The 27405-nt window shown below is 42.9% G+C and overlaps 1 protein-coding gene across 2 annotated transcripts; it reads left to right on the top strand.

Annotated features, from left to right (window-relative positions):
• Positions 1-87: 87 nt before the first annotated feature.
• nck2a (NCK adaptor protein 2a) lies at positions 88-27193 on the top strand. 2 transcript variants are annotated; one of them, XR_013505151.1, is made up of 5 exons: positions 88-311; positions 19792-20033; positions 23801-24573; positions 24963-25454; positions 25635-27193. XR_013505151.1 is itself a non-coding variant. In XM_071919709.2 (4 exons), exons 2-4 carry the CDS (start codon positions 19808-19810, stop codon positions 25155-25157), a joined length of 1194 nt encoding a protein of 397 aa, XP_071775810.2. In that variant the 5' UTR covers positions 88-311; positions 19792-19807; the 3' UTR covers positions 25158-27193. The 2 variants fall into 2 exon arrangements, 1 of the variants encoding a protein (XP_071775810.2); XM_071919709.2 differs by having other exon boundaries at positions 24963-27193.
• The last annotated feature ends 212 nt before the right edge of the window (positions 27194-27405 follow it).

Below are 27405 nucleotides of genomic sequence, written 5' to 3'. Positions count from 1 at the left end.
ATTCAGAAACGGCTTTTATTTTGAAGGTTAGGATCGGAAGTCTTATTTTTTATTGTGGCTGGCTTGACACTGGTGATTGAGGTGGAGGCAGGCAGCCTGCGACGGAAAAACAAGCAAGGATAGGTCGAATAGTATATGCTTAGTTTAGATTTTTAAACAAACAAAAAACTGTGAAACAGAAGAATATGTGGATTTGACGTTTATTTTTGTCGCTTTTCCCTGGGCTTACTTTATTGTTTGTACAAGGGTTTTCATTTTTGCGTGTTTGAGTGTGTCGCCGGTTGCCCGTTCTCACTGGAGTGAACACTAAGGTAAGCTTAAAACGGCAAACGAACTATGCAAGTTGGTGCAGTTGAACAGGCTACCTCGCACACTTAAGTGTTGTTTGTATGTGTCTGTTTTGTTTTGCTGTCTTATTTGTAATGTAAACTCCAAACAATCGCCAAAGTTGGGACCAAAATGGTAGCTTCACGCGTCTCACTTCGAAGATTTATTCTTTGGCGCTGGGTCTTTGTCCACTCAGATGTGAGTAGACAAATGAGCTAGGACCAGATTTTGCTTTGCATTTGGATATAATTCGATTAAACACCCTACTGTGTAAGGTTTCATTTCGATTAAAGATAAAATGCGTAACGTTAGTTTACATGTGTCCACTCTTTCATTCACAATATTTGTGCTGGACCACTTCGTGTAAGCTAGGCCTAACGTTACAACTGCTGGCTAACTTACTATGGAAATGTTCTAGTCTCACGTCTCTGTTTAACAGACTTCTTTTGAAGTTTTTAAATCTTTATTTACTTATCTTAGTAAACAGAGACTTGCTTCTCTTTTACAAGTGTGCATTGTGTATAGCAGAGCATCCGGTAGAGATACAATAGCTTACACAATGAAGCCAACTCATTTTCTAAACACATAGATGGGTGACTGGTACCACACATCGAGCTTGTCAAGGTTTCTAGTGACTCTGTTTGCTAATTGTAGGGGCTACATATCATAGCATGGTTTTGTTTTTTCCTTCCTTACAGGTCAAAATCAAAGCCAATCACTACTAACATATAAATTCCAAGGAATGGCTCATTATATATTTATTGCTGGATGTAACTGCTGCGTGACATGATCCGCAAACGGAAAACCCAGTTGATCACCCAGTTCCTATAAAGTTATATCAATGTTAGTTATGAGAGACCGGGAGGGAGACGGAAGAGGTCTTTATTTGTCTCTGATTTAATCATTCCGGAGGAGTGACTGCGAGGTACAGGACAGACTGTAGTTCATGGTGCAGGTACAGTTTCATGCCACACCTATTTTGCTGTCACACCCTCAGTTAAGATCACCATGGTAACAGTGTTGTAGGACAAGGTTCGCTTAGCAATGACAGGTATGTGGAAGGCAGGCCCGTCGACTGCCGCCGGTCTATTGGGTTTAGTTTGTTGTTGAACTTCATTCAGTTGAATCCTGTTCCGTTTATCTGGCTTCAGACCGCGGTTTAGTCTTTTGTTGAAGCAAATATTGGTTAATAGGTCACAGGTTCACCACACAGCCTTTCAAGATGTTAAGTTGAGCTATCATCCATTTAGGACTACTAGTTGCTGACTGTAGATGTTCTGAGTCCTGGAGGTAGAGTATGTGGGAAAGGTAGGTTTTCTTGGAGTGAAATTGAAGAAACAAGACATATTTTGAATAGATAGACACTCAGTTGTATAGTGAGTTTAACTAGCAACAGTCCTGTGAAACTCTGGCTGAGTAAAAAAAGCACCTTTTCTTCAAAATGTACTTGAGTGTACAAGTAGGTTAGGCTGCATCTACTCAGGGAAGTGCAGATTCTTGAAAAATCTTGTAGGTGGCTGTAACAATGTAGGCTAGTTGTTCATTCAAGGAATCATCATCCCTTGAATGTTTGTACCTGCGTGTGCCAGTAAGGAAATACCAACAATTATGTGCAGTCACTACGTTTTATTTTTTGCATGCCTACATCTTTTGCTCATTATACCTGGTGGATACATTGGCTGGTGCAGATAAACAAGGTGGTACTGCAGGTCTGTCTGGGCTTAGTGTTACCTGTTAGTAGAACTACAAAATGGAAACAGAAGGCAACAGTCACTCAACTAGGGCTGCAGCTATCGATTATTTTAGTAATCGAGTATTCTACCGATTATTCCATCGATTAATCGAGTAATCGGATAAGAAATACTTTTGCTTTATTAAAGAGCAATAGTAAATATACAAAAGAGAAAAGCTGTCCGCACGAAGCTGTCCATACGACACTGTGATTTACTGAAAACGAGGTGAAATAATTATTATTATTGATATTTATTACTAGGCCTAAATATCATACAAGTTCATAAGACTGGCTAATGTACATTTATTTACTATGTTGAAGGGTTGCCCTACACCTGCTGACCCTACTCACTGTAATCAAACTAAACTGAATATACCTGCTGTATTGGACTGGTGCATTTTAGGCTCCAATTGCTACTTACACCACCTGATATTTTGCTTTCTGGGGTATTTTATGCATCACTGTGAGGGGAGTAGGTGTGTGTGTGTGTGTGTGTGTGTGTGTGTGCGTGTGTGTGTGTGTGTGTATGTGTGTGTGACTATCATAATAATAACATGAATGAAGCTCAGGCTTTCACAAATTGACTGCAGCATTTTATTTTCTGTGGTTATTTTCTTCAGCAAAACTTAGCTAACTTAGGGACATCATAACTAGCCACCATATTGATTTACGTTCTTAACTAGCCATTACATATAGCCATAATTAACGTGCATTCTTTACTAGCCTTCATCTCATCCCGTTTTAATATTAAGTGCTGACTCCGCCCACCCGGGCCAGTTTCGGCGTACGCCGGTAGCAATTACAAGTGGACCCTATCCTACAGTCCCTGCTCTCAGCGGAGGGAAGGAGCTACGCTGTGTGTGGGAAGCGCTGTGACCGTCAGACCTCTCTGGATTAGACAAGCAAGTAGAGAAAACCGGCATCAGCCGAACCAATTTATTGCCAAATGCTTTGGGATTCAACACATTAACATTGCTTCCCATGGTCAGAAAAAGTCGGCAGATTTGTCGCTAGTCGCTTTTGAGAAATAAAGTCGCCAGGGGGGTCTGAAAAGTCGCTAAGTCTAGCGACAAAGTCGCCAAGTTGGCAACACTGGATCCGAAACTTTGGACACTTTCTGTCGTTTTCTCTGGCCTGTCTCTTCTCTTCGCCCCTCGCTATTTTCTCTCTCTTTCTCCAGCGCGTTGTGCAACAGTAATAATCATCCGTGCGAAACACTGAGCGTGTATATAGTTATATGGATTAAACGAAGCTTCGATGCAAAGAATTTGCATCGATGATTTTTAGTAATCGAGTTACTCGAGTTTCTCGAGGAATCGTTTCAGCCCTACACTCAACATTCATAAATTCATGCACACTAACACATTAGTTAATTTTATTGAGCATTGTATAGGTGATGTGTATGTGTAACTGAAAAGCAGTTTGTCCATTGTACCAAGAGAGCCCCTTAAAGGCCCTTTTCATTTCTGGTTACAACTGGAATTGTTACATCATAAATTGTATCTCTACTGGTCACTGGCTTCTAAAGCAAAGACCTGTGAAGATTATTTTTGTAATGTGAACGTGACAGTGTGTAATTTCTAAAAAAATTAATTATAAGGTCTGTTGCTGTACGTACAAAGGTGTGCTTGTAGTACCCTAAACTCCTTATAAGGCGTATTTACAAATCTGAGCAGTGTGTTATGCAATGTAGTAATTATTATAAATTTAATAGTAGGCAATTTTAAGAGTAAAATGTAATGTAAGACTAAGGTTTTTAAGGTCGAGTGCATCATCCTCCAACATTTTATGTTCCTTACTAGATTTGGTTTCTCTTGGAAAATGGACCCTAAATAGATTTAAATGTCACTTTAAAACTCTAATTATGGTGCTTGAGACTTAGTCGAGGTTTTTAAGTTCATAGTCCATCCTTTGATATTTAGTGGTTTCTTATTCCACTGAAACATATTGCTTTATCACATGTTCGTGGCTTCAGCCACACATTTTACATAGCTGTCTGAGCGTCTCAAGCAAAATAAGACAACTTCCGGTTTTATAGCTTCATGACAATTTGCCTCTTCTGTGTTGATTCTCTATTATTTCTGATTCTACAGTCCTCTTGAACTTAATGGCTTGCCTTGGACTATAGGTCGCACTACAACTCGAGTACCTCCAGTCCTCCTTGGGGGAAGCTGGAGCACAGCATGAGAAGCCATGTAGGAATCGGTGTCAAAATTGATATTTTGTCTCTTTAGAAAGCTGAACGTTTCTCTCTGTGACTTCTCCCTTCCCCAGGAAATTCTAATCTCCCTTAGAGAGGAGAAGAAATAAACAAGTGCAGGCACAGATGGACGGTCAGGAGACATGGAGCGATATTTATGAAGAGCATCACAGTGGGAGGGAGACAAAGGCCATCCTATTGTCATTGTAATCACACCTCTCTAATCATCTGTAATCTGGGGCATGGCAGCCATTAAACTGGCAGTAGATACAGTAATAATGACAGTGAACCCCCATACTATAACCCCATGACCTCGGAGGAGAAAGGATTTGTGCTCCCATTGAGCAGAAGGGACACAATGACAACTGAACAGTTTGTGTGTATCCATTTCAGCGTCATGAGTGTGTGCGGCTTGTTTATAGAATTTATATATCACTTACTGATATTCTTTTAGAAAGTTACTTGACACCGCATACTCACAGTGCAATCTTGTTTTCAAATTTGTCGCAGTGATCTTTGAAATCAGTTTGAAAATCGGTCAGTGCTGTTCATGAGCAGTTCTCCTTTTATGTGCACACTTAAATTACACCTTACTTTTCCACAACTTCAGTTTAAATTTCCTCTCTCTTTCTCATCACTGATCTAAGGTTTCAGCCGTCTGTCCCAATGTTCCCTTTTGTTTATTTTGTTCATTCTCTTCTCCTCGTCCTTCATCTCTCTCATCACCTCCCTCCTCCGCCACCTCCCTCAAGTTCTTCATTCATGCCCAACAACTGAACTAACAGTCTGTTGGCTTCACTGTCCTTGTGTCACCACTGGGCACCAGGCCTAATCCTACTCTGGGACACTGAGAGAGACCATGAAGGGAAGGACAGAGAGTGAGGGAGGAAGGGAGGGAACAGGGAGTGAGAAAAGCTGGTTACATACTGGTATCTCTACCATACACTCACTCCATCCATAAAGCCGCAGCCCTGGTCCTTGCAATCTATGGATAGAGCATGGCGAAGGGTGAGGCCTGAGATGCCATGGGAGGTACTCACAGAAGTTCAGGAGGTTAAAAGTTTGAAGCATGATGTTGAAGGCAGCTTGAGAATGTGAGGACCTAGGGTAGACAACATTTTAAAAGTAGATGAGAGTAGAAAATGCCACAGATTCCTGAGATCCAGAGATTGTATAAGTTTGATCTCTTAAATTATTAGGGTTTGTTAATTCAGTGGATTCAGTGGACATGAGATGGGGAACTGTCAAACCTCCAGAGAGCTGGACTAGAGGGTAGTCAGGGGGATTACTCTGGGGATTGTAAATTCAGCCCCTCCCCCCCCCCCCCCCCTTTCATTGCCCCCTCCCCAGACAGACAAAAGGGACCATTAATTCATAAACACCCTCAGAACTGCTCGTTAAATAGTGATTAAGGGTCGATGGCTCTCCCCCACTATCCCTCAGTGTGTATGTCTGGGTTCATATTACCTGGTGGAAAATTGGCACTTTGGGCTATGAAGTGAGACGGGGCAAGGGGTGAAACCCAACACTTCCTCAGAGGGAGAGTGCAAACTGTGGACGTAAGTTCAGGACCTTAGGCAATAGGCGCCTGCACACACGCACAATATTCACAAGCATTGTGTCTCTAAATGAGTGAAAATATCAGTAACAGCAGATCGAGACATATGCTGCACCTGTTGTCAAACATGCATTCAGCGTTGTGTTACGACTGCATGGAAGAGGACGCTGTATCTCCTATATAAATGGACTTTCTGTGACTCATGAAGAGAGTTAAGCTATTGTTTGTGAGTTTGTTTTATCGTGTTGTTTTTAGTGGAGGCATTGGCAGCCCTTCATGCTCTAATTGATTCAATTAAGTGGACATTTCCCCCTTTGGCTCTGCTGATGTGCACACGCACTCACATGCAGACAGACACTCAGTTATCTCACCCAGAGCATGAGGGCTTTGCTTATCTATACTCCACAGAATGATCCACGTTCCAAGTTCCCCTCGCAGGACCATGGCCCACGTTACAGGCATCCCTCTGAGGTTCAGCCTCATTAACGCACACTCTCACCATGCCTATAGACTCTTCTGATGGCACCAACGCTCTAGTTAACATTCTGATTCACATTGGTTAAGGCTCGTCTCTAATCAGCGTTTGGCAAATCCTCATTCTGTCTAGCCCTCACATTTTATAACTGGCCAAGGTATGTGTGTATATACAGTATAAAATTACACCCAAATTTATTGAATAAAAATTCATTGCGATAGAGGTTGGTCCTTAAGTGTTTGTAGCAGTGACAGGCATATATTGTGGTGGTAGGGGGTCAGATTCTACAAGGGGGAATGCGAAATGTGCACGTGTGTGTGTCTACTACTATAAAATTCATATGAAGTCATGTCACATATGGTGCAATATGCCTGTAAAAACATAGCCTAATATTAGCCCTGTTGGCTAATTGTGGTGTAAGTGTAAAATTGTAACAACATAAATCTGTGAGTTTCACAGCATCTTCAGTGTTGAAGCTCCAGTGACGTCTGTGTTCGTCTGAGAGCTGACAGTGAGTGGCATTGTATCTTTCCAATGATTGCAAATACATGTTGGAGGTTAACAGGTGGCGCATCAGAAATTAATGAGAGACTTGTTTAGGGGTTACAGCAGGGGTCTCAAACCCTGCCTCTGTCTCAATCCCAAGGAAGCTTCCTATTTAGGTAGCATTTCTACGTAGGAAGTCGAGATTTGTAGGACTGTCTCAATTGGGAAGAACACATAGGAAGCATCCTTTTAAGGTACCTTGTTTTGGCCCATTTTGAAGGAAGCATACAAGTAGGAAATCCCACCTTGCAACATAAGCGAAGATTAAGAAGAAGAACGAAACATCCGCTAAATTTATGCCAGGCGGAATCCCCGCTGCGAGAACAGGTTTTCCAAATTTTTTACATGAAAATTGTCAATAGGAAGTCATACTACTTAATTTTAGTACAGTCAGTTGTTTCTGGAATGCCGCTGAAATGACTTTTACAGATCGGATGGAGTGTCCTGGCATACAGACCCTTGGGTTACAGGGTCCGGTGGCATCCCATGGGCCGCCAGTTGCTCATCATAGATTTATAGAATTATAATTCCAGGTTTATGACAGTTACACAAGAGAGCAAACAAATCAATGGCTTGTGTGAGTTAAGCCTACAGAGAGGATGAGGTCTTTTTTTCTCAATACTATCCCAAAAGAATGTTGTTGAGCATTCTCTGTGATCAAGGCCCCGCTACACACACAGAAAGAGAAAGCGAGAGTGTCCCGATGCATTACAATGGGGTGTGCGGTTGCCGAGACATGCATGGAGGGAGGGATAAGGGAGATGGAATTCAACTCCAGTGAAAACCTGCCACACACTCCTGCGCCTCTACCCGGCACGAGCAAAACAAAGGTCAGGTTGTCAGAATTACAAAATGAGCAAGACAAGCCACAACACAGAACCACCAAGTGGAGGTACATATCTGAATCTGCCCGTGTTGAGACCTGACAGCTGGTAGTGTACAGAGGGCTCTGAACTGCCGGGTCTTCTCTCTCATATTATTAGATATTCTTGTTTTCCGATCTGTTTCTGTGCTGCAGTGTGCAGGACTGGCTGTGTTTGTCAAGGAGGAATTGCATTTTTGTCCTGTGTCTGCAGGTGTGGTGCATTTATCGAGGAGTCCCCAGGTGAATGGCTTCTCTTAGAATTTTGTCTGCCTTAAAATAGTGTCTGTCACCTGGCTTGTCCTACTTTCACCATCTAGAGTATGAGTTGATTTTTCTTCCCCCTTCAATGTTTTTACAGAATTTTCCTTTCTCATCTCTTGTCTCTCCCTCACACTCCTGTTTCCTGCTGTCTTCCTCCAAGGTTTTGATCCTCTGGTTTGTAGGCTACTTGCCATCTCTGACATACCTTTACTTTAGTGTCATACTGCTTTTGTTGCTGCTGATTGTCCTTGACCTGTCATTAGCACAGGTACTATCGTAGTCTGGTAGCAATATGAAACAGTTAGACACAGAGAGCTGTGATAGCCCCAGAGCTCTCTAACACTTTTAAAAAAAAGTAGATTATATCCTAAATGTCTGTCCACACGCTCGTATCTGCAGGTTTAGTAGTTAGTCAGTAGTCAGATGAAAAAGGCTGAATAACTGTCATACATACAGCGAATGTTCAGTAACAGACAACTGTCATGCGACAGCCTGTCTGAAATTCTCCATCAGTCAAAGCAACCATCTGGACGAGGGTCTGGATAATCGTGGTTGATAGCGCACTGCTCATGAATTCTGCTTTATGAAAGATTAATGGATTGAAAAGAACACATGTATTTTTCCATTGTTTCCTTAAACACCAATTGGTTTAACAGTTTTTCAAGTGGAATTGTCAAATCAGTTCATCTTGAAAGGCGTAGGTTACAAAGACGTTAGCCTATGTCTTTTATATATCCTGAAATGTGCTGTTAGGTGCTGGTGTTGATTCACAGTTGCTGAATGGGGCAATGTGATAGGCCTCCTCTAATCCACTCAGTCACTCACTCTCTCTCTCTCTCACTCACTCACACACACACACACACACACACACACACAGTTACTGCTGTAGGAAATCCTGCTTTATTTATGAGATGTATAGCTCAAAGTGCCACAGGGTTCTCTCGAGAATGGAGGGCTGCACACACATAGTATTTGGTCTCTATATACACAAAGTCTCTCTCTCTGTCTCACACACACACACACATACACACACACTTGCATACACACACATACACTTGCTGCAGGCCATTTATTTACCCTATCTGCTGTTTTGACTTGGCAGAGGCACAGCTGTTTGAGTGTGACCTCTGTCTTCCTCAGCAGTGCATGGAGAGCTGCTGGCAGATGCTTGCTGAATGTGGTGCTTCAGTGTTTTATGTGGCAGCAGTTATGTGGAAGGAGTGATATCATCTGCATGTCAGAGAAACAGAAACGCCATCCTAGGCAGAGGCCACACTAAATCACTGCAGTGGCGTTGGAGTGTGTAGTAAAACGTCAGGCTATGGAATTCAACGATGCAGAAAGCCATACGAGGAAGAAGAGAACTCAGAAAGTGAGCAGAAGTATTTAATTGTTTAAAAGGTTGGTCAAGGCAGTGAACACACTGATCAGGGCAGACCACAGCGGTGGCACGGAGCCCAGATGGCTCATCTGCCACCTTTTGTTCAACGTCTTGAATTGTCTCTCCAACAGCTGAAGGGCAAAAAACCCTCAAGGCTGCGAACATGATTTAGAGGCGTCAGAAAAACACACTTCTTGTATCCGTACTGACCATTTGGCCAGGTGTTAGCCTACATTCCTTGGTTGGACTTGGCATTGGAATTTTGGCAGTTAACACCAGATGAATAACACTCAGGCTAAATATTCAACACTAGAAAGTTGAAAAGATAAATCATGATCTTGAAACATGTTATAATGACAATTAAGGCTTTAACTATCGTGCAGTAAACATTATATATATAACCCTAACTATACTATAATTTGTGCAGTCTGTCCCCATTAGATGATCATATTCCCCTATTTTTATACCATTCATTATTATCCCATAGAGTATTCCATGTCTCATACATAACTCTGGGCTCATGTGTTGTGGATTTTGCATGAACGGAAAAACAATCCTTTTTTTTTGTTCCTCCCAAACTGCACAAAATTGATGTAGGCATCTAAGAAGGAAGTCGAAACAACTGTAGAAAGTAACGAATACGAATCCTCCCCTCATTCTCTGTTTGTTCTCCTTTTCCCATAATCATTCTGATACAATTTTGTGAGCCTGAATTACCTCTGTACTATTTTGTTTTTCTTTTACTGGCAAAATGTCATTATAGAGCCCAATGCCCACTCCACAGGCTTGGCAAGGCTAGCAGTGTTGATGCTGTGAAAGAGGGCAAGTACACACAGGTGTCACGCTGTCTCTTATCCGGCTGTGACATTAAAAATATGGCTCCCAAGAACTCACATGCAAGTTGTCCATGGATAAAATGGCAGAGGGCTGTTCCCTTTCACACATGCCACTTCCATTTTCAACATACTGTTCTGGTCTCCCCAGGGCAATGACGTCAACACAAGTTATATAAGATAAACAAATAAACATGCGTAAGACATGCAGGGTACCAGTAACGACTCCCTACTCACGTTCCTCAGACACTTGAATTAGATACAGGAATGGGTCATAGAAACCGAATATTCTAATATTCCTCTATGCGGATCAACGTCAACTATTGTAATTTGGCCGTTAACATTTTTATAAAATATTGATGTCATTACAATAATTAACAGAGTGTAAGCTCTCAGTGCTCAAGCTGAGTAACAGCAATGTTTTTGGCTTTAGTGTCATTAAAAAAACAACAACATAACACAAAGCTTCTTCTCACATCGTTTTGTGCTCATCCTCAGAAAGCTGCTTTCGGTAGCAGTTCTGTCATTATCAAAGCCACACAAAAGCCCAGCATGTGCAAACTTCTTCTGTTCAGTGTAAGGTATGTGGAACGGAGTTGTCTTACGATGGCTTTATGTCATCAATGCGAAATCATCTCAAAAAGCATCCAGATATTTCTAAAAGTGAGGAAGATGGACTTAGCCAAACAAGCATGACAACATTTGTGCGGGTGCCTTGGAAGTGTGACAAAAGTCAAGCTGAAAGAATCTCTGCCATCATTGCCAACCAGATTTTTAAGACCTGCAATCGTTCAGTATCGCAGAGAGAAGAAAGTGATGCAAGTGATTGTTTTTGTCCATAATCTGCTTTAGCCTTTTCTAATTTTTGGCACGCACATACTATTTTAAATATTAATTTAGACCATCCGTTATCAAATAGTCAACCATGAGGAAATGGACTTTGGTGGGGGTGGACAAGGCGTCCAACAGGTGTACATTGCTTGCACCACTCTTTCTCTACTGCTTTCGCTGCATCAGTCTGTTCTCTCTGGGGAGCCACAAGGTTGTACCTGATCAAAGAGAATAATTCAGGACCATAGCAGAGGGAGGAGTGGAGAGAAGACCCAAGGAACAGGAGGTACAAAGAGAAGGTAAAGCTCAAGCTGGGAGAGAGTCAACAGTGTTTTTGTGTTACACAGAGAAGAAGAAAGGGAGAGAGACAGAGTTTCAGAGAGCTATTCCTGTACTTTGTTCTTCTTTGCAGGATATTCTGCACAAGCTAACCTCATTTTACAACATACTCTTTCACAACTTATTATCTTTGCGTAGTGAGATTAAGTAGTTTGCAAAATGCCTTTGGCTGCCCATCGGGTGATTAAGATTGAATTTATTTTCTTATACTGCCCACGGTCATCTCTGGTGGTGCTGACTGCTTACTCCTCACACATAATGAAGCTCACAGTGAGTACACCACAAAGCTGCTAATTGTGCACACACATACACACACACATATACACACACAGGATAGATGCAGCTTGTTTGTAGAGTTTCCCTCCCATGTTACCTCATTAAAAGAATGTCTGTGCCTGCCGTTCATTGCTTGCAGAGGTATTCACAGATGTATGTTAAGGTGTATGATTGCATGCATGGATAGGGATTGTAGAGTCAGATGTGCTAGAGTGAACCCCTTTAGTCCCCTCCTCAAGGACTGCTTTTGTTCTTTCCCTAGACCCGCTGCCTTTTCCTCTCCCAGTCTCTGTTGTCCAATCTCCATGATCCCACTTCAAGCATCTTGTTCCCTAGATCCCAATCATGTAGAATAATCTCCCAAGGCAGATTAATACAACCAGGTTCAGTTTGTCCTGCGGGTTTATTCACCACGTCTTTCTCCTGACATGCAGAATTCACAGATCGGGACGGGAGCTGTCGGAGGCTGTGAGAGGGAGTATTGGAAGGCTTGTAGGAATAAGAAGGCAATTTGAAAGTAAACACAGACACCACCGCTGCTTCTTCTGCATCCCTAGATGGGAGTTGAAAACAGCAAAACATTTCATGAGCAGAAGTAGTACAGCGTGAACTTGCTCACAAAAGTGCCCTTGTGTGTTCATGTGTTGAGAATTGTTGGTTAGAGGGGCCTAGGATGTGTTGCACAGAGTTTAAGCTTCCATGTAAAGTAAAATAAGAAGACTAGATGTGTAGTCCTCTGCTGTGCAGTGTTTTTGAGGTCTTTTAAGGTAGTCTGCTGCCACAAGAACTGTACAAAGTTCAGACAGAGGTTTTTATGGTTATCATAAAATTACCTAATACACACTCAAGGAAAATGCATGTCACAGCCATGTGTTTGAACCCTGGCCTTTCATTGAGTCTGTAAAAAAACAGTCCATTGCAAACCTGGCCTGCAGTGGACAGGAGATTAAATGTTTGCAGGAGGGGAAGATGTAGGTAATAGGAGAATAGAGGCATCAGATATCCTCAGTTCGGGTTCTAGGTGTGTAGGAGGACGTAAGGGTTTGCTGAATCAGGCCTTACTGCTACGCAGCTTGCTTGCTTATACAAGCAGACCTGAAATGAGTCTGTAGTCCCATTACTCTTCATTGCCTGACTCTCATAGTCATTGACTCTTGAAGAGCATTTACCGTATCCATATTCTGAAAGCATGGTTATAATATCTGATCACTCTTTTTGTTTTACATTTAGTTCCTGTGTATCTACTTACTGCTGAGTGTTCCTGATTGATTATTTTGTCTCTGGATTGTTTGTTTTATGTATAAAGGAGTGGGGGTGTAAGAAAAGCTGAAATGCATGCGGCTTGTTTTGCTCATGGCATTTAGTTTATTTGATTCCTAATACTCAGCGTAGTAAAGTTCCCAGACCGATAATACACTGGAGTGTAGAAAAACTCTCTTGCCTCTAGTCTCAAACTGCTCAATATGGCTTGGAGCACTACTTGGTCTTCGTCAAGTTACACATCAATACGTCTCTCTTCTACAGCATATTTTTTTTACTCTTGTTAAATTTAGCACTGCTTCAGGTGAGAATGATGCATGCGTAGGAGAAAATCACCTGGCCTTCTTCACCATTGTTTTTCTCTCCATGTTTTAACGGCACATGGATTTGCAAACCCTAGAAAGAACACAGTATAGTACAATTGATGACTATGTGCAGTACAGTAGCTTACAGCCACTGCCACATCTTTGTTATTTGGCCTGGAAATGACCCCATTTTCTGATTACATTAGAAGACACAAACACGCCCACACACATGTACACACACACACACACACCATCACCCCAGGTTTTCCCTGTCTCCTCCAGTAGAGTGAAAACAAACAACATTGTACATCAAAGCTGTTTTCAGTACATTTGCCCCATTGTGCTTTACAGTGTTTGCTTTTTGATGTTGTGCCAGGGGACAGGGATACCAGACTGTCACCCAAGGAGGTAAAAATAGAGCCGATCATTCTCACTCTGCTTATGAACAAGCAATGCAAGAAAGATAGAAAGAATGACAACAACGAAACTATAGTAATGGGCAATGACTCGCAGCAGAGAGCGCTTGTGTTGAGACTGAGGTTGATGTTGGAGAAGACTCAGGGGGATGGGAGGCTCATGGGAGGCCTTACTCTGAGTTTAGAGTGCAGGGAGGATGTGCAAAGTGAACCAGCCCTGCATTGTTATGAGAGGAGGGGAAATGGGCATGAAGAAGTGGAGGAGACAAAGTAGGTTTGAAGTAAAGTACTTACTCAGCAGAAGGGGAATGGCAGAAAAAGAAGAATATAGAATGAAAGTTGAACCTTTCTAAAGAATATAGAAAATAGAAGAGTGGAGGGGATAAAAGTCAGATTCTTTAGGGGATACCCCTGTCAGTGAAAATGGGACCACCCACCGATCGTAGTCATGGAAACTGACTCAATAATGTCAGCCGTACTAAGGAGAGGAGGGTTGAAGTAATGACAAAAAATGGAAGTGAAGTGAGAAATTGCTTATAAAGAGGGAATGGGGGAAGGAAGGTCCAGTTAAATGAAGAAGGGAATTCCACATTTCTGTCATCATCCATCTAGGCAAGTGAAGATAGGCATTTTCGTGGAAGTGCTGTGCTTGAAACAGAGGCTAACATAACTCAAACGGCTATTCCCACTAGAGTTTTTCAGGGTTTTCCCCATATACAATACATAGATTATATAATTGGATAAATTAGATGCATTTAGAAGTATTAACATTTTAATTTAAAGTTTACTTCAAATCTCAACTTAAATAGTCAGCTATTTGATGATAGTTTTGCGCTCTTAGGTCTAGATTTTATGGTCAGAGTCTGCTGCTCAGACAGTCTGTGTTAGCATCACAATACAGAGCTGAACATTTATAGTGGCTGTATTCCTGTTCTCAGTCTTATTGGCTATATGGTTTAGATTGAGTCCTTCTGACCAAGACTCAGAATAGTTGGATTTGATAAAGAAGGCTACCCTATCCTCTAATGTGTAGTCATGTGGTGGGGTGATAGCAGGCCTGGGTCTTATTCTGCGGTCTGTCGAGTGCGCCGGTAGCTGAAATCATCTCCTCAGTCCTATTTTGAGCCGGCAATGAAAGGACCGCTTGATGTCTTCTGCCGTATTTTGAGACCTCCTTGAGTGGTTCAAGTTTTGGGCGTATTTGATGTTTTTATCCTGGTCTCTTTGATGGAATCCACATGCATGGTACCCATTTTCTCCCCTGAAACAGAGGAAGAGCAACCGCCAACCTCATCAGAGAGAGAGATGAGCTGACGCTATACACCACACCCTCAATTTGGGGCCCGTGTGTGTGAGTGAGATTGTGTGAGAGAGAGAGAGTGTGTGTGTGAATGAGATTGTGTGAGAGAAAGAGGTTGTTCATTTGGTTAAAAAAAAAAAATCTGTTTCACAATGTAACCTGTCAAGATTAGATCTGTCAATCTACTTTTGGCTTGGTTAGTAATGCAGCCATTTGTCAAAAAGCAGCAGCCATACATGTGGAACACATCACTGACTGCATTTGAAGTGCATCAAATGTACTTTGCCTCCATAGGGCCAGCTCTGACCTGGTTTCAGAGAGCATTGTAACAGCTAAAGCATTTTGTTAAAAGATCCATTAAGCCTCTCGAAATCACAGTCATCACTTGTTCACAGCTATCCAAATGGCTGTAGTAGTGCGCCCGGGTCTGCCTCCATACACTCCGGTCTATTCAGTTTACTCCGAATGCTTCAGACACTTAATGCTGGCAGGGGGTAAAACAGTCCGTCTCCCTCTGAGAAGCAACTAATGCAAACAGAGTCTAGAATGGAGGGGGAGGTGGAAATGTTCTCCCATTGGCTGATCTATCGGCCGTCTTTGACCTGAATGCCAAACACAGAAAGCTCTGCCAAACTTTTTTTTTTGAACGTTCCCTCTCTCTTTTTTTTATAATCCTCTTTTACTTTCCCTTTCTCTTTGTGTGGTGTTGAAAGAGCCTCTGAGCTTTTTCCCCCCTCAGTGAAGGGCGTTGTGAAGTGCTGGCGTAGCCCAACTCAGCAGTCTGTCGCTCATCTTTCCTCTTTTAACTCTCTCAGTAGAGGAATGGAGGGTCACAAGGAGCATGGGCTCTCAGGCTTTTCTCTTTTTTAGGCCTGCTTTCTCCCAAATCTGTTTGTAGTCTTTGTGTACGTGTGTATGTGCTCACATATAAAGTCGTTTTTTTTTTTAGAGCCGCTTGTCTTTCTGTTAACCATATCAAGGAAACTGAGTATATCAGGAAGATTAAACTAGAGGCTCTGATTAAATGAAGATTGTGTTTCATGCTAAAAATGTTTGTTAGTGAACCCAATTATAGCCCACAGCTGAATGATGCACAGGTGCTATAAAGTGAGACTTTCAGATTGATTGCTGTATAAGCTGCCCTCATGGATTTCCGTGCGTCGAGATTGACAGTGTGTTTGCAGGGCATCGGCATGCGTCTAAGAGTGATGGTGTATGTGCCACTCTGCCATACATGATTGCACACAGAGGAGGATGGATTTGATTTGGAGTGGCATTCCCATCACTCTACTTAATGAGCATGGTTGTCAAGACGACAGAGAAATTGCTGTGGATGAGGGGAAGAAAAGTACTCGTGCTACGATGGGAGAGAATAAGAATAATGGGTTGGCTTGCCAGTTAAATGGTAATTGTGGTTATTTTCAACCTGGGTCTTATTTTCCTATTTTTTTCCATAATTAAGACCAAAATTGTGCTCAATATTTCGTCACTTACTTCACTGTAGAGCTTTATGTATCTCCAGTTCGTGCTGCTCTCCTATACACACCCAGAGGGCTAAAGCCAGCTCCAATAGTCAAACCCAAAAAGAGATTAAAACACGCTCTTCATCATTGAACACAATCAATCATTGTGATGGCAAAAACTAGGAAAATAGGTAAATAGGCCCAGGTTGAAAATAACCGGAATTAACCTTTTAACATGGAGACATGAGCAGAGAAATGGGGAAAAGGTAGAGGGTGGAAAGGCTAGATGTGTAGCGAGACTGTTTTTCAAGTGGAAGGTCCAGGTTCAAGTCCCTGTGATGGCAAACATCCGTCCTGCTGAAGTGAAACCCTACCAGCTTCATTGTTCTGTAGCTGAACATGTAATGCCTACCGTGACTTCCCTGTGTAAGTGAAAAGACAATAGTGTATCCCAAAAAGAGGTAGTTATCAATTTCTTTCATATTTAAATATCTCTAAAGTATAGACACAGCAACAACAAAATACCTTGAACGCGTTTCCCCTCCAGGTTTCATCAGGTTCCTTATAAATTGCGCACACTTGAAAGTTCAACACTCTTCAAACGTAGGTGCGTAGATTCCAGGTATATCAATTTAACCAACATGAACAGAATTCACACACTACTTAACAAACGGAAAAAAAGTCCTTCTCACTGAGGCTTTGCTGTACAAAGCTGTGTCAAACGTTTCAATCACGTCTTCCTCAGTGACAGGGACTCTTTTCCTCTTGTTAAGTAGTGTGTGGTTTCTCTTCATGCTGGTTGAATTCATCTGGATCCTACCAACCACAATGGTAGGAATAAATGCATTGGAAAGAGAGAAAGCAAGTGGCAACTGTTCCAATTCAGCAGCTGCAGCCTGAGGCAGACAGAGGCCACGGCACGCTTACACACCACCCGTCACCTGAAAGGGTTAACGTCACGTCAGTTCCTGTGTTATCGCCAAAGCAGCACAGCAGCCACTTTTTATAATTGACCCTCCCTCTTTGTAGCTGCCGTTAATGCTACAGTCAAGTGGATTTCTTGGCTACATGTGTAAATTAAGTTATTGTTAACTCCACACAGCTCTCCCCAGTGGCATGTTGCACAACTCCCTCCGCCGCCTCCTCTCTCCTCCTGCTGTCCCTGTCCCAGCCTGTGAGGAAATCCAGTTTGACAGCTTTAGTGACGGCAAGCAGAGGCACATTCACAAGTGCAATGCTCCACTGCACAAACTGTTACACTTGATTTTTGCCATTCACAGTAGAGACAGAAAGAATACGGTTATTAGATGTTCTCATATGGTGTGACACAACCCTGGTTTTGGCTGTGCATGTAACTGTAACAATTGATTCAATAACGGCTTTGCTGTCTCTCCTCTGCGATGGCTGTGCTGTCTCTGTGGCTCTGGCCTAATTGAAGTGGAATTTAATATCTTCTGTTGTGCCTTAGAGTGCCTCCATTTGCATTTCATGAAATATAGTCTGCACAGAAGATATCAATCTTTCCAGCAGTAATGGAATCTTTTATATGGTGTAATTTGTGTGGCTACACTTCTCATGAGTCATAATTCTCTTTTGTGGTCACGCTTTATCTGCGCTGTGCCCTCTCATTAAAGAATAAAGTGTAAATGACAATATGAGAAAGGGAATGCGGGATCCCCACACAACTTAAATGTGTGCCTGTGCGTGTGTGTTTCTGCTCATTAGTCTCTGGAAAACTCATGTTGCACACACAGATACGCATGCACAAATACACACACACACACTCACACCCACCATCTCACTCATACAGTTTTCATACCCTCTGGCCAGTTAACTGTGTTTCACTCAGGAGGGCTTTAGAGTATTCTTCCTGAAACACAATGAATACTAAATGGTTGCATTACTATGCATATTATGTTATTCATAAATTACTTAACTTGGTGCAATGACTATACACCTGTAAAAAGGATTCTGAAATGTACAGTACAGTACATTTAACTGTCCATTTAAGCTCTTAAAGAGTGTTGCTGCTAGAAATTACAGCATCCCACAATAGCTACTGGGAGCACTGCATCAGATTGGATGTGCAATTGGCAAATTTGTTGTGATTACTTAGACTGAACATTTGTCTGAACACAATGACTGGAAAAGAGCCAGAAATGACTTTGGTCATTGTGTATTTCTATTTTTCCCTCCTTGTCTTCAGATAGTCTCTTTTTCATGTGCACCAAAGTTACCTCCTTTATTTATTTGACTGATCTTTTTTCCAACTGCAGACAGGCAGCATTCTAAACATAGACTGGATTGCTAAGATGGTTATCATACCATGAGATTCCTCCTATCACAGGAAAGGTTTTGACAGGACAGAAATAAACTAAACAACATCAAACTTCCCTGATGCTTTCATGCATATTCTTAAACAAGCAATTTTAGTTTTCGTAGTGTTGCACAGGCTTCTCTAGTGTTGCACAGATACTCGTCCATGGAAGCCCTCATACAGATACAGCAGTTAAGGTGGTCCTGTAAACCCATGTCAAATCACCTCAGCAAAGGCTTGGTGAAATAGAGCATGTAATCCCTCACTGTCTGTCTCCCAAACAAATAGGCAAGGCTGTGTGTGTGTGTGTGTGTGTGTGTGTTTGTGTGTGTGTGAGCATCAGAATGAGCATGTGCAACAATTTAGCGTGTATGTCCGCTCTCTACAGTAAAACTGAAGCCAGAGGTTCTTACTTGGGCCTAGTGTTGCATTTTAAAGCTATTACCATTCTGAAACCTGTGCCTTTTGAAACTGGTATTTGGGGAACTGTTATATTGGTTCCATATAGTATCTTCTTGGGATTTTTTGTGGTTCATGTGAATAGTTTTAGTCCCAATTTAGACCTTGAATGTTAACATGAACATTTAAACCCTTATTTAGCAAGACTAGATGGATTGTAAAATGACTTGACATTTACAGTAAAAGGACAGGAGGGCACATAATGTGAGATGCACATGAGAAACACACACGCACCTGTAAGCTACTCAATACAATACAGTCTTACAGTATATATACAGTCTACAAAACAGTCTTCTGCCAATGCTGATGACCAGTGAGCAAGTCATTTGGAACAACTGTAGATCCTCTATTAATTATGAACCAAAGAACCACTTCTTGGTCCTGGTTTGCATCTTTTTTTCTTGTACTGTGCACTACAGAGACGGGCACATTGATTGCATCTTTTATATGAAAAATACATCTGGAAGTCTCATACCTACACAATATTATCTTAAACATTTGGAATAACTATTTGGTTATTTTATGCATAATTACCCCAATACACACTGATCTTACCCTAATGTCCTACTAAAGCCACTGTATACCCATATCCTGCCTATGTGTTATAGTTTGTTAGTTGTGCTCACCACGATCCCCTTTCTCCCCAGGGAGACTCCATGAAAGATGACAGAGGAGGTGATTGTTGTAGCCAAGTGGGACTACACGGCCCAGCAGGACCAGGAACTTGACATCCGCAAAAACGAGCGTCTCTTCCTCCTGGACGACTCCAAGACCTGGTGGCGGGTCCGCAACGCCTCCAACCAAACGGGGTACGTGCCGTCCAACTATGTCGAGCGCAAGAACAGCCTGAAGAAAGGCTCGCTGGTGAAGAACATCAAAGACACACTGGGTAAGAAGAATTTAGTTTTGCTTTGCTTGGGGGGGTAAAGGTAGTCTGTGTGTACAAGTTGTCAAAGTCAGTAGTTTCTTTTCTGTAAAAGTGGAAAATCTCTACACTTCCTTTTCAATACTTTCTGCTCCCTGGTAGAGGAGATAGATGTGGTCATTAACAGCGGACTGTGTGTGTGTACATGAGAGAGTGTGTGCATGCATGTGTGTTACCCTGAATCTCTCTTAGTGGAGGTATAAATGATTCCCTCACCATCTCTCTGTCCTAGTTGGGAGCTGTCACTGAGTTCCCCAGGGATCGTGTTGAGTTGGCCATTGCTCTCAACTGTCAGCACATTGTCTCTCGGCCCCCAGTCCTGACATGACTTGAATATAGCAGATTCTAGATGTAGCCGGAGTGCAGATGCCAAAGGTGTCACAGCCAGAAAACCTTGACAGAATAAGATGGCCCAAGTCATAGATGTTTATTAATCGGGGATGGATTGTTATGCAGCGTGCGAGGGTCATTTGTGTCAAGAATAAAGGAATTAACCCAAAACTGATCAGCTTGCTCTACTTTCTTGAAACTGGGAAAGAGAGGGACAGAGAGCTGAGCGGAAAACATATTTATTTCGTTTGACAGTTCTAAGTATGAGTTACCACTTGTGTCTGGAGGGAAGGAGGGAGAGGGAGAGAGACAAAGGTAGAGAAAGGGGGGTTGGGGAGGTAATATAGAAACATCTGGTGGAAATTCTAACAAGACGGAATGATCAAATAGTATAATTTATATAAATGCTAATTGTGCTGTCGTGAAGGGCAGCCATATTTACAATGGGGAAGGAGGGGTGAGGAAAAAATAGAGATACAGGGAAGGGGAGAGCGAGAGAGATGAGGGCCGACGGAGAGAGTCTGTTCCTAACGCACTGATTCCTCTCGGCTCTATGGATACTTACCCTCGGGGAAACTGTACCAGACTATGTGGGCCAACATGGCACAGCCTGTCACTGTCTCCCTCACTAGGGCTATGTGTCTGTGGAGAGGACATGTATCTCCCTCTCACTCCCCCAACACCAATACTGTTTCAATCAGCCTCTTTCTGTCTTTAGGCTCTGTTGTAGTTCCCTGTTTTCCCATGATCAGTAGATTGATCAGTGAGGGAATCACCGGCCTAATGGTCGTGTTGGAATGATGGATTACCTATCTGCCCCCGACCATGTAACATATTGACTAGAACATTATGGCCCAGTTCCATTTCAGTCTCAAGCACTTTGCTTCTAGCCACTCGCTCTTCAGTGTTAAAAGCCTGAGCAAGAACATTTTCACGCTGAGGTGATGACCAATAGGTGAGGTCAGAGGCTAATGGAACGCACCCGCGCTCTTGAATGGAGAATCTGATTCGCTATTATCAAAATTAGTTCATCCAGTCTAGTTTAGTCTGGTTGTCCTTTTCGGTTGTTCATTAGGCCCACGTTGTAATTATAGAGCTGGCAGATAGTCAGTGATTGCTGTTATCTCAAGGTTTTCTTTCTAATCCGAAGTGCTTTAATGTGGTTGTGTCATGCACACTGATGTGGCTTTGTGTAGACAAGTACTCCCATCCACGCAGAGTTAAATTGTAAATGGATGCTTGCTGCTTTGTGTCCCAATTTCCCCTCACAAGGAGTAACACAGTAGCACAGGAAATAAATAGCCAAAAGAATCCAGCAAACGTCCCACTGACAAATTGTCTCATTTGTCTCCTTAAGCTTTTTGGCAGGTTTACTGTATCTACACTCAGTAATTCATCAAGATTATGGACGCTTGTGGAACATTAAGTATAGAGCAACACTGTGGGAGATATCTTCACTTTAAGTACTCTTTTAAATTACAGTAGTCACTGACACAATGCTAATGCACCATTTGTGGGTCACATTGTGCTTTTTCAATTACTGAATACACTTAAGCGTATCTGGTGGGTGGTGTGGTACTGTGTAAACTCATTTAAGGCAGTAACTTCCACTCTAACCTCCACTCTAAGCCCCAGAGTGAAGCAATGTGCTGCTAATTCGCAGTCCTCCAGGCTTTCAACTCCAACTCGGTACCTTCTGAGTTGGAGGCCCCAGGGCTTGAAAAACCGACCTCCATCCACAAGATGAAGAGGTGGGTGAACGCTGGGAGTGAATGTGTGGGAGGAGAGAATATAGTCTGTTGCTCCTCTAGCCAGCAGGCCAGTGCCTTGAAGTGGAAATGAGTCGGGATGTGTGTGTGTGTGTGTGTGTGTGTTTTTGCTGAGCTGAGGAGGTCTTATGGGAGTGTGTGTCCGGTGCCCTCTTGCACATCTCTGCTCTCTACCCCATGGCCGTTGACAGTCTATTTTCTTTTTCCTGTGGGACCACCTGAAGTAGCCCCAAGAGACGGCCTTTCTCCTTGCCTTACAGACAGGGAAATAATATTCTCTCACACACACACACATACATACACACAGCTATCACATGTATAGGATACGCATATTGGCATCCATTGTATCACTGCTGATTCTATTAGACACGATCTGCTCAGTATTCCTGTCTCATCGCCTCTCTTTGTGTTTTTGTCAGTTGTGTCCTCTGATGTATCTGGTCCACCGTGTGTGAGAAACAGCTGCCAAGGGACCCGTCGTCTTTGTTCCCTACTCTCCTCTTCCTCCTCTCCCTGTCAACAAGTTTCATGCTACTCTGTGTGAACCCAACAATTTTCCAAATGATCTAAATGTTCTATTCAGCTCTGACATTTCTGTGGCATTTTAGTGGGCTCTCTGGAGCAAACTGGACGATTAGCTGTCGAGAAATTAACAAATTCGAAAAGGATCTCACTTTGGTTAGTAGTAGTAGTTCAGGTGGTAGCGCATGCGAGCATATGCTGACGTCAAACTCAAAAGGTCTGCTGAGAAGTGAACGGTTTAAATGTTAGCCACACAGTATCACATGCCTTCTTTTAACTTGAATTTGAAGAGGAGAGCTCCTCGGTTATGTTCAGTTAGGAGACTTTGGAGACTTAAAGTCCCATCATGGTCTGCCAACACGTGTTTAAAGAGATGTCTTTGGAAGTATATAAGTGAAAAAGCGAGAGACAGGTAGGAAAGGAGCCAACTTTGATCCTTGAGATGCCTGTCATTATCAAGCCCAGGGTGCCTGCTCCACTTTTCCTCCCATGTCTACACCACCTATTTTCAGCCTTTTGATTAGCATAGATGCGTGTAGGGTAATGGAGATAGTGGAGGCAGAATAGCAAGTTTATAATGAGCACTTTCATTTCACTGGCCTTGAGAAAATGGACATGTGGCGCTCAGTGTGAGTCAATGTGGCCAGCGCTGGCTCCATTCTATTATCAGTTGAAATATCTCTGTCTGTCTGCCCTTCACTGCTGAGTTTTCTCAGAGGATATCCTCTACCCTCTGTATCTGAAGTAGTTGTTGCTTTTGAGGGGCCCTGAGTGCAACTTGCATCCTCAATTAGTTTCCTGCTCCCCTAACCTGTGCCTGCTCTCCCTGTGGAACTCGGGCCTTTCCATGCTTGCTAATCAGCTCAATCTGCTGACTCATTCGCCACAGCCTCTTGCCACTGCTGCTCTAATGCCTTATCAAAGTTCAAAGTCGCTTTATCAGAGTGTTTGGATTATAGTTTTTTGAAAGTAATTGAAAGGCACATTCCCTGGAAAAGCACTGGAGGACTGGCAGACGTTCCACTCTGTCCGCTGTTTGAGACGCAGATAGCTTTCACTGATCTAATGATCTCTCTCTTCATTCTCTTTCTGTTCCTCTTGATGCTTCAGGCTTGGGAAAAACTAAGAGGAAGACAAGCGCCCGCGATGCCTCCCCAACGCCCAGCTCGGACACAGAGTACCCCTCGAACGGCAGCGGGGGTGGAGGTGGGGGAGGAGGGGCCGCGGAGAGAATCTACGACCTCAACATCCCTGCCGTGGTCAAGTTTGCCTACGCAGCGGAGAGGGAGGACGAGCTGACCCTGGCCAAGGGCTCCAAGGTCACCGTGATGGAGAAGTGCAGCGACGGCTGGTGGCGGGGGAGCCAGGCGGGCCGCGTGGGCTGGTTCCCCTCCAACTACGTCCAGGAGGACGTAGTTGGAGGGGATGACAGGGAGGAGGGAGATTCCTCACGGGGCTACTACGAGTCTCAGGGGACGCCGTTGGCTAACGGGCGCGCGGGGGGCCGCGGCGCAGTGCTCCACCTGGTTCAAACACTCTACCCCTTCAGCTCCGTGACAGAGGAGGAGCTGAACTTTGAGAAGGGAGAGGTGATGGAGGTGGTGGAGAAGCCCGAGAACGACCCCGAGTGGTGGAGGTGTAAGAACTCGCGCGGCCTGGTGGGCCTGGTGCCTAAGAACTATGTGGTGGTGATGAACGAGGGGCCCGGCCTGCCCTCCTCCGCGCCCAGCTCCCCGCAGAACCGCTCTCTGGCACCGGCACGCTCAGGGAAGTTCGCCGGAAGGGACTGGTACTACGGCAACATCACTAGACACCAGGCCGAGGGTATCCTCAACGAGAGAGGGGAGGAGGGCGACTTCGTCATACGAGACAGCGAGTCATCGGTGAGTCGGGGTGGGGGCATGAGAGAGTATGGGAGAAATTTTAATGAGGAAGAAGAGAAGGAAAATATAATGATTTAATAAATATTAGAAGGAAGGGGTTTGGAAATGACAAGTGCAGACCCAGTGAAGAACATGAAAGGAGAAAAGATAATATAACAAATGGTAGATTGAATGGATGGAGTGACCTTGTCACCCGTTTTATGTTCAGGATTTCAGCACGGCATGTTGTCAGATCTTTAAATGTGATAATATACTGCCACCTGCTGGTTGAGAGCATTCTGTTCCACTTTTGAGTTGCACAAAACTTAATTTGAGGGAAGTATTGACCATTTCTCTATCACTCTTCATTTCTAATTGTCTCAACCACTCTCCCCTCTCTTGTTTTTCAGCCCAATGATTTTTCTGTCTCTCTGAAGGCGGCGGGTAAGAATAAGCACTTTAAAGTGCAGCAGTCGGATGGAGTGTATTGTATTGGCCAGCGCAAGTTCAGCTCCATGGATGAGCTAGTGGAGCACTACAAGAAAGCCCCCATCTTCACCAGTGAACATGGAGACAAGCTGTACTTGGTCAAGGCGCTGCTGTAATGCACACATCCACACACTTACACTGGAATATGCTTGTATGACACACACACACACACACACACACACACACACACACATACATACAGACACCTGTACCAATTCCACTCCCTAACTGTCTTAATGCAAGCCTTAGCTCTGGACCCTCTCGCTGTGGACACCGGAGATCTCACACCTTCGGTACTGCATCCAGACCCTCAGTCACCCCTTCAAGATTTATCAGTCGCCCTCCGGTGGTGAGAAGGTGAAATTCTCTCTGGCTGTAGAACCAAACTGTTACCCCAAGACTGCAAGCATTGTGTAAGCAAATATCCAGCCACGTGCATCATAGCCAGTGCGTATTCATCCACTCTTGGAGTGTGATGCTAACATTTGCAGCGACCACATCTGCTGCTGACAGAATGCTTGAGGCCTTGTTTGGGGGTTAAGCTTTCCTTCTGATGTCATACAAAATCTCCATTTACTTCCAAACACACGTAGGTTACACCATGGCTCTTAACCCGCCGGACATGCTACATAGGAGGACAGATGTTAAGAAGAGTTGAAAGAAGATATGAACCTCTGAGGGACCTTACTGTCTGGTGTTGTCCTGTCTGATTGCCTGCCTTTGTTTTATTTTGTTCATTTATTTTTAAAATATGTCTGAATGCTTGTTTTTGAGTCAGTAGTGTGTTTTTTAAGCTAATTTAAGTTCCTCTCCGGAGGTTCCAATCATTGATCATTCATTCAATGACTTCACAAAGTGACCATAATCACTCTCTTGCCTTTTTCTCTTTCTCCTAATCTTCACCATTCCTCTGCACGATTTCTCTGCCCCCTTGACTTCTTGTCTTCCTTCACTTTTTTGAATTCTTCCTCCTCGTTTGTGGCTCCACAAACCCAGTCTTTATCCAGAGCGATCTTTTTTTTGTAAATCTGGATCCCTCAATATTTCCTATTCTGTGTCTAAAAACAATGGAGGGGAGTATTACTGAGAAAAAGGAGATCCCCAATGTCCAGCAGAGTTTGAATGTTTGTCAATGTACAACCAAATGTGCCACCCTCTACCTGTACTACTGGCTCCAGTTCTGCACTGCACTCACTATACTTGCATTCATCATTCGTAGCTCTACAGTCATGCTCTGTATTGTTTCAAACTCACAGTGAATACGCTTCCGTTCTGTTTGTCCAGTGTGTGTCTGAAGCTGAGTGAGAGCACTAATTCAAGAGTAATGAGAAGCTTTGGTAACACTTTTGAATAACTACACTCGGTCTGCCCCCAGCTCAAAAACATTTTGAATTCTGAGTTGTTCTAAGTTGTCGTCTGTGAATAGCTTTTACCATACTGTCTTCCTGCAAATGAATGCAGTTAGGAAAGATTACCTCTTTTGATCTATTATTTGTCAGAGATGAATATATCTTTGTGATTCCAGATAATTTTCCAGAAAATGACTCATACAATACACACAAAAAAAACATATACACATATACAATACACACAAATTCAATGATCGACTGAGAACTTAATGACAGATTAGTCACCTATGAGGGGGCAGCCCCAAGCGGTACATTGTAGGACATTTATAAATCATGAGTAAATTATCATTTAACTGTCAACAAATGATTTAGAAATGTGTGTTAACAATTAGTTCATTAAATCAGTCCAATAAGTTTGACTGTTGTAGCAAAGCAAAAGCAACTTTTGATAATTTGATGAACATCTTTCACTGCTGTAAAAGCAGTTACTGTCTTCTGGTTTATAAATGGCTTATAAAGAAAAAAAAATCTCAAGTCCTACCAAACCTTTGCCTATTTGTTTTTATTTTCTTTTGCTATGTGCATTTGTTTACCAATGGGAGTGTCGATCATGGGGTCTCAGCTTTTATAAGATATATCTGAATGTTATTGAGCATTGTTATTTAATTCTTGTCTCCACTGTATGTATATATTCAAAATAAGATGAGGTGCATATATGAATCGTTTCGATCCAACTATGGTACTGTACCGCCGACTACGTGGTGAGAATTGAAATACTTTTGTTCAATAAAAGTTGTTTTGCAGAATACTAAAATGATTTGTGTTGAAATCACTTTGTGTTGTGTGATTGGTCCTCATTGGCTTTGTTGAATACTCTCTTCTGATCTCCAATATTACTTTTACTTTATTCAGAGAGCACGAAACTGTTGAGGTTGAACGGCAATCTTATGGCAAAATAAGCCCCTTCATTGCGATCAAGACCGGCTCGCTGTATGTGACATTATGCCTTAATATA

Source organism: Centroberyx gerrardi, chromosome 10, assembly GCF_048128805.1.
Source record: "Centroberyx gerrardi isolate f3 chromosome 10, fCenGer3.hap1.cur.20231027, whole genome shotgun sequence".
Lineage (NCBI taxonomy): Eukaryota > Metazoa > Chordata > Actinopteri > Beryciformes > Berycidae > Centroberyx > Centroberyx gerrardi.
Note: the sequence above shows the minus strand (reverse complement) of the source record. Positions and strands in the feature narration are given on the sequence as shown.

What these genes read in the sequence shown, in the direction of transcription:
- nck2a (XM_071919709.2), top strand. Translation starts at nt 19,808, where the DNA reads ATGACAGAGGAGGTGATTGTTGTAGCCAAGTGGGACTACACGGCCCAG. An exon ending in GAACATCAAAGACACACTGG is followed by an intron (nt 20,034 to 23,800) that starts GTAAGAAGAATT and finishes TTGATGCTTCAG; the next exon opens with GCTTGGGAAAAACTAAGAGG. An exon ending in TACGAGACAGCGAGTCATCG is followed by an intron (nt 24,574 to 24,962) that starts GTGAGTCGGGGT and finishes CTTGTTTTTCAG; the next exon opens with CCCAATGATTTTTCTGTCTC.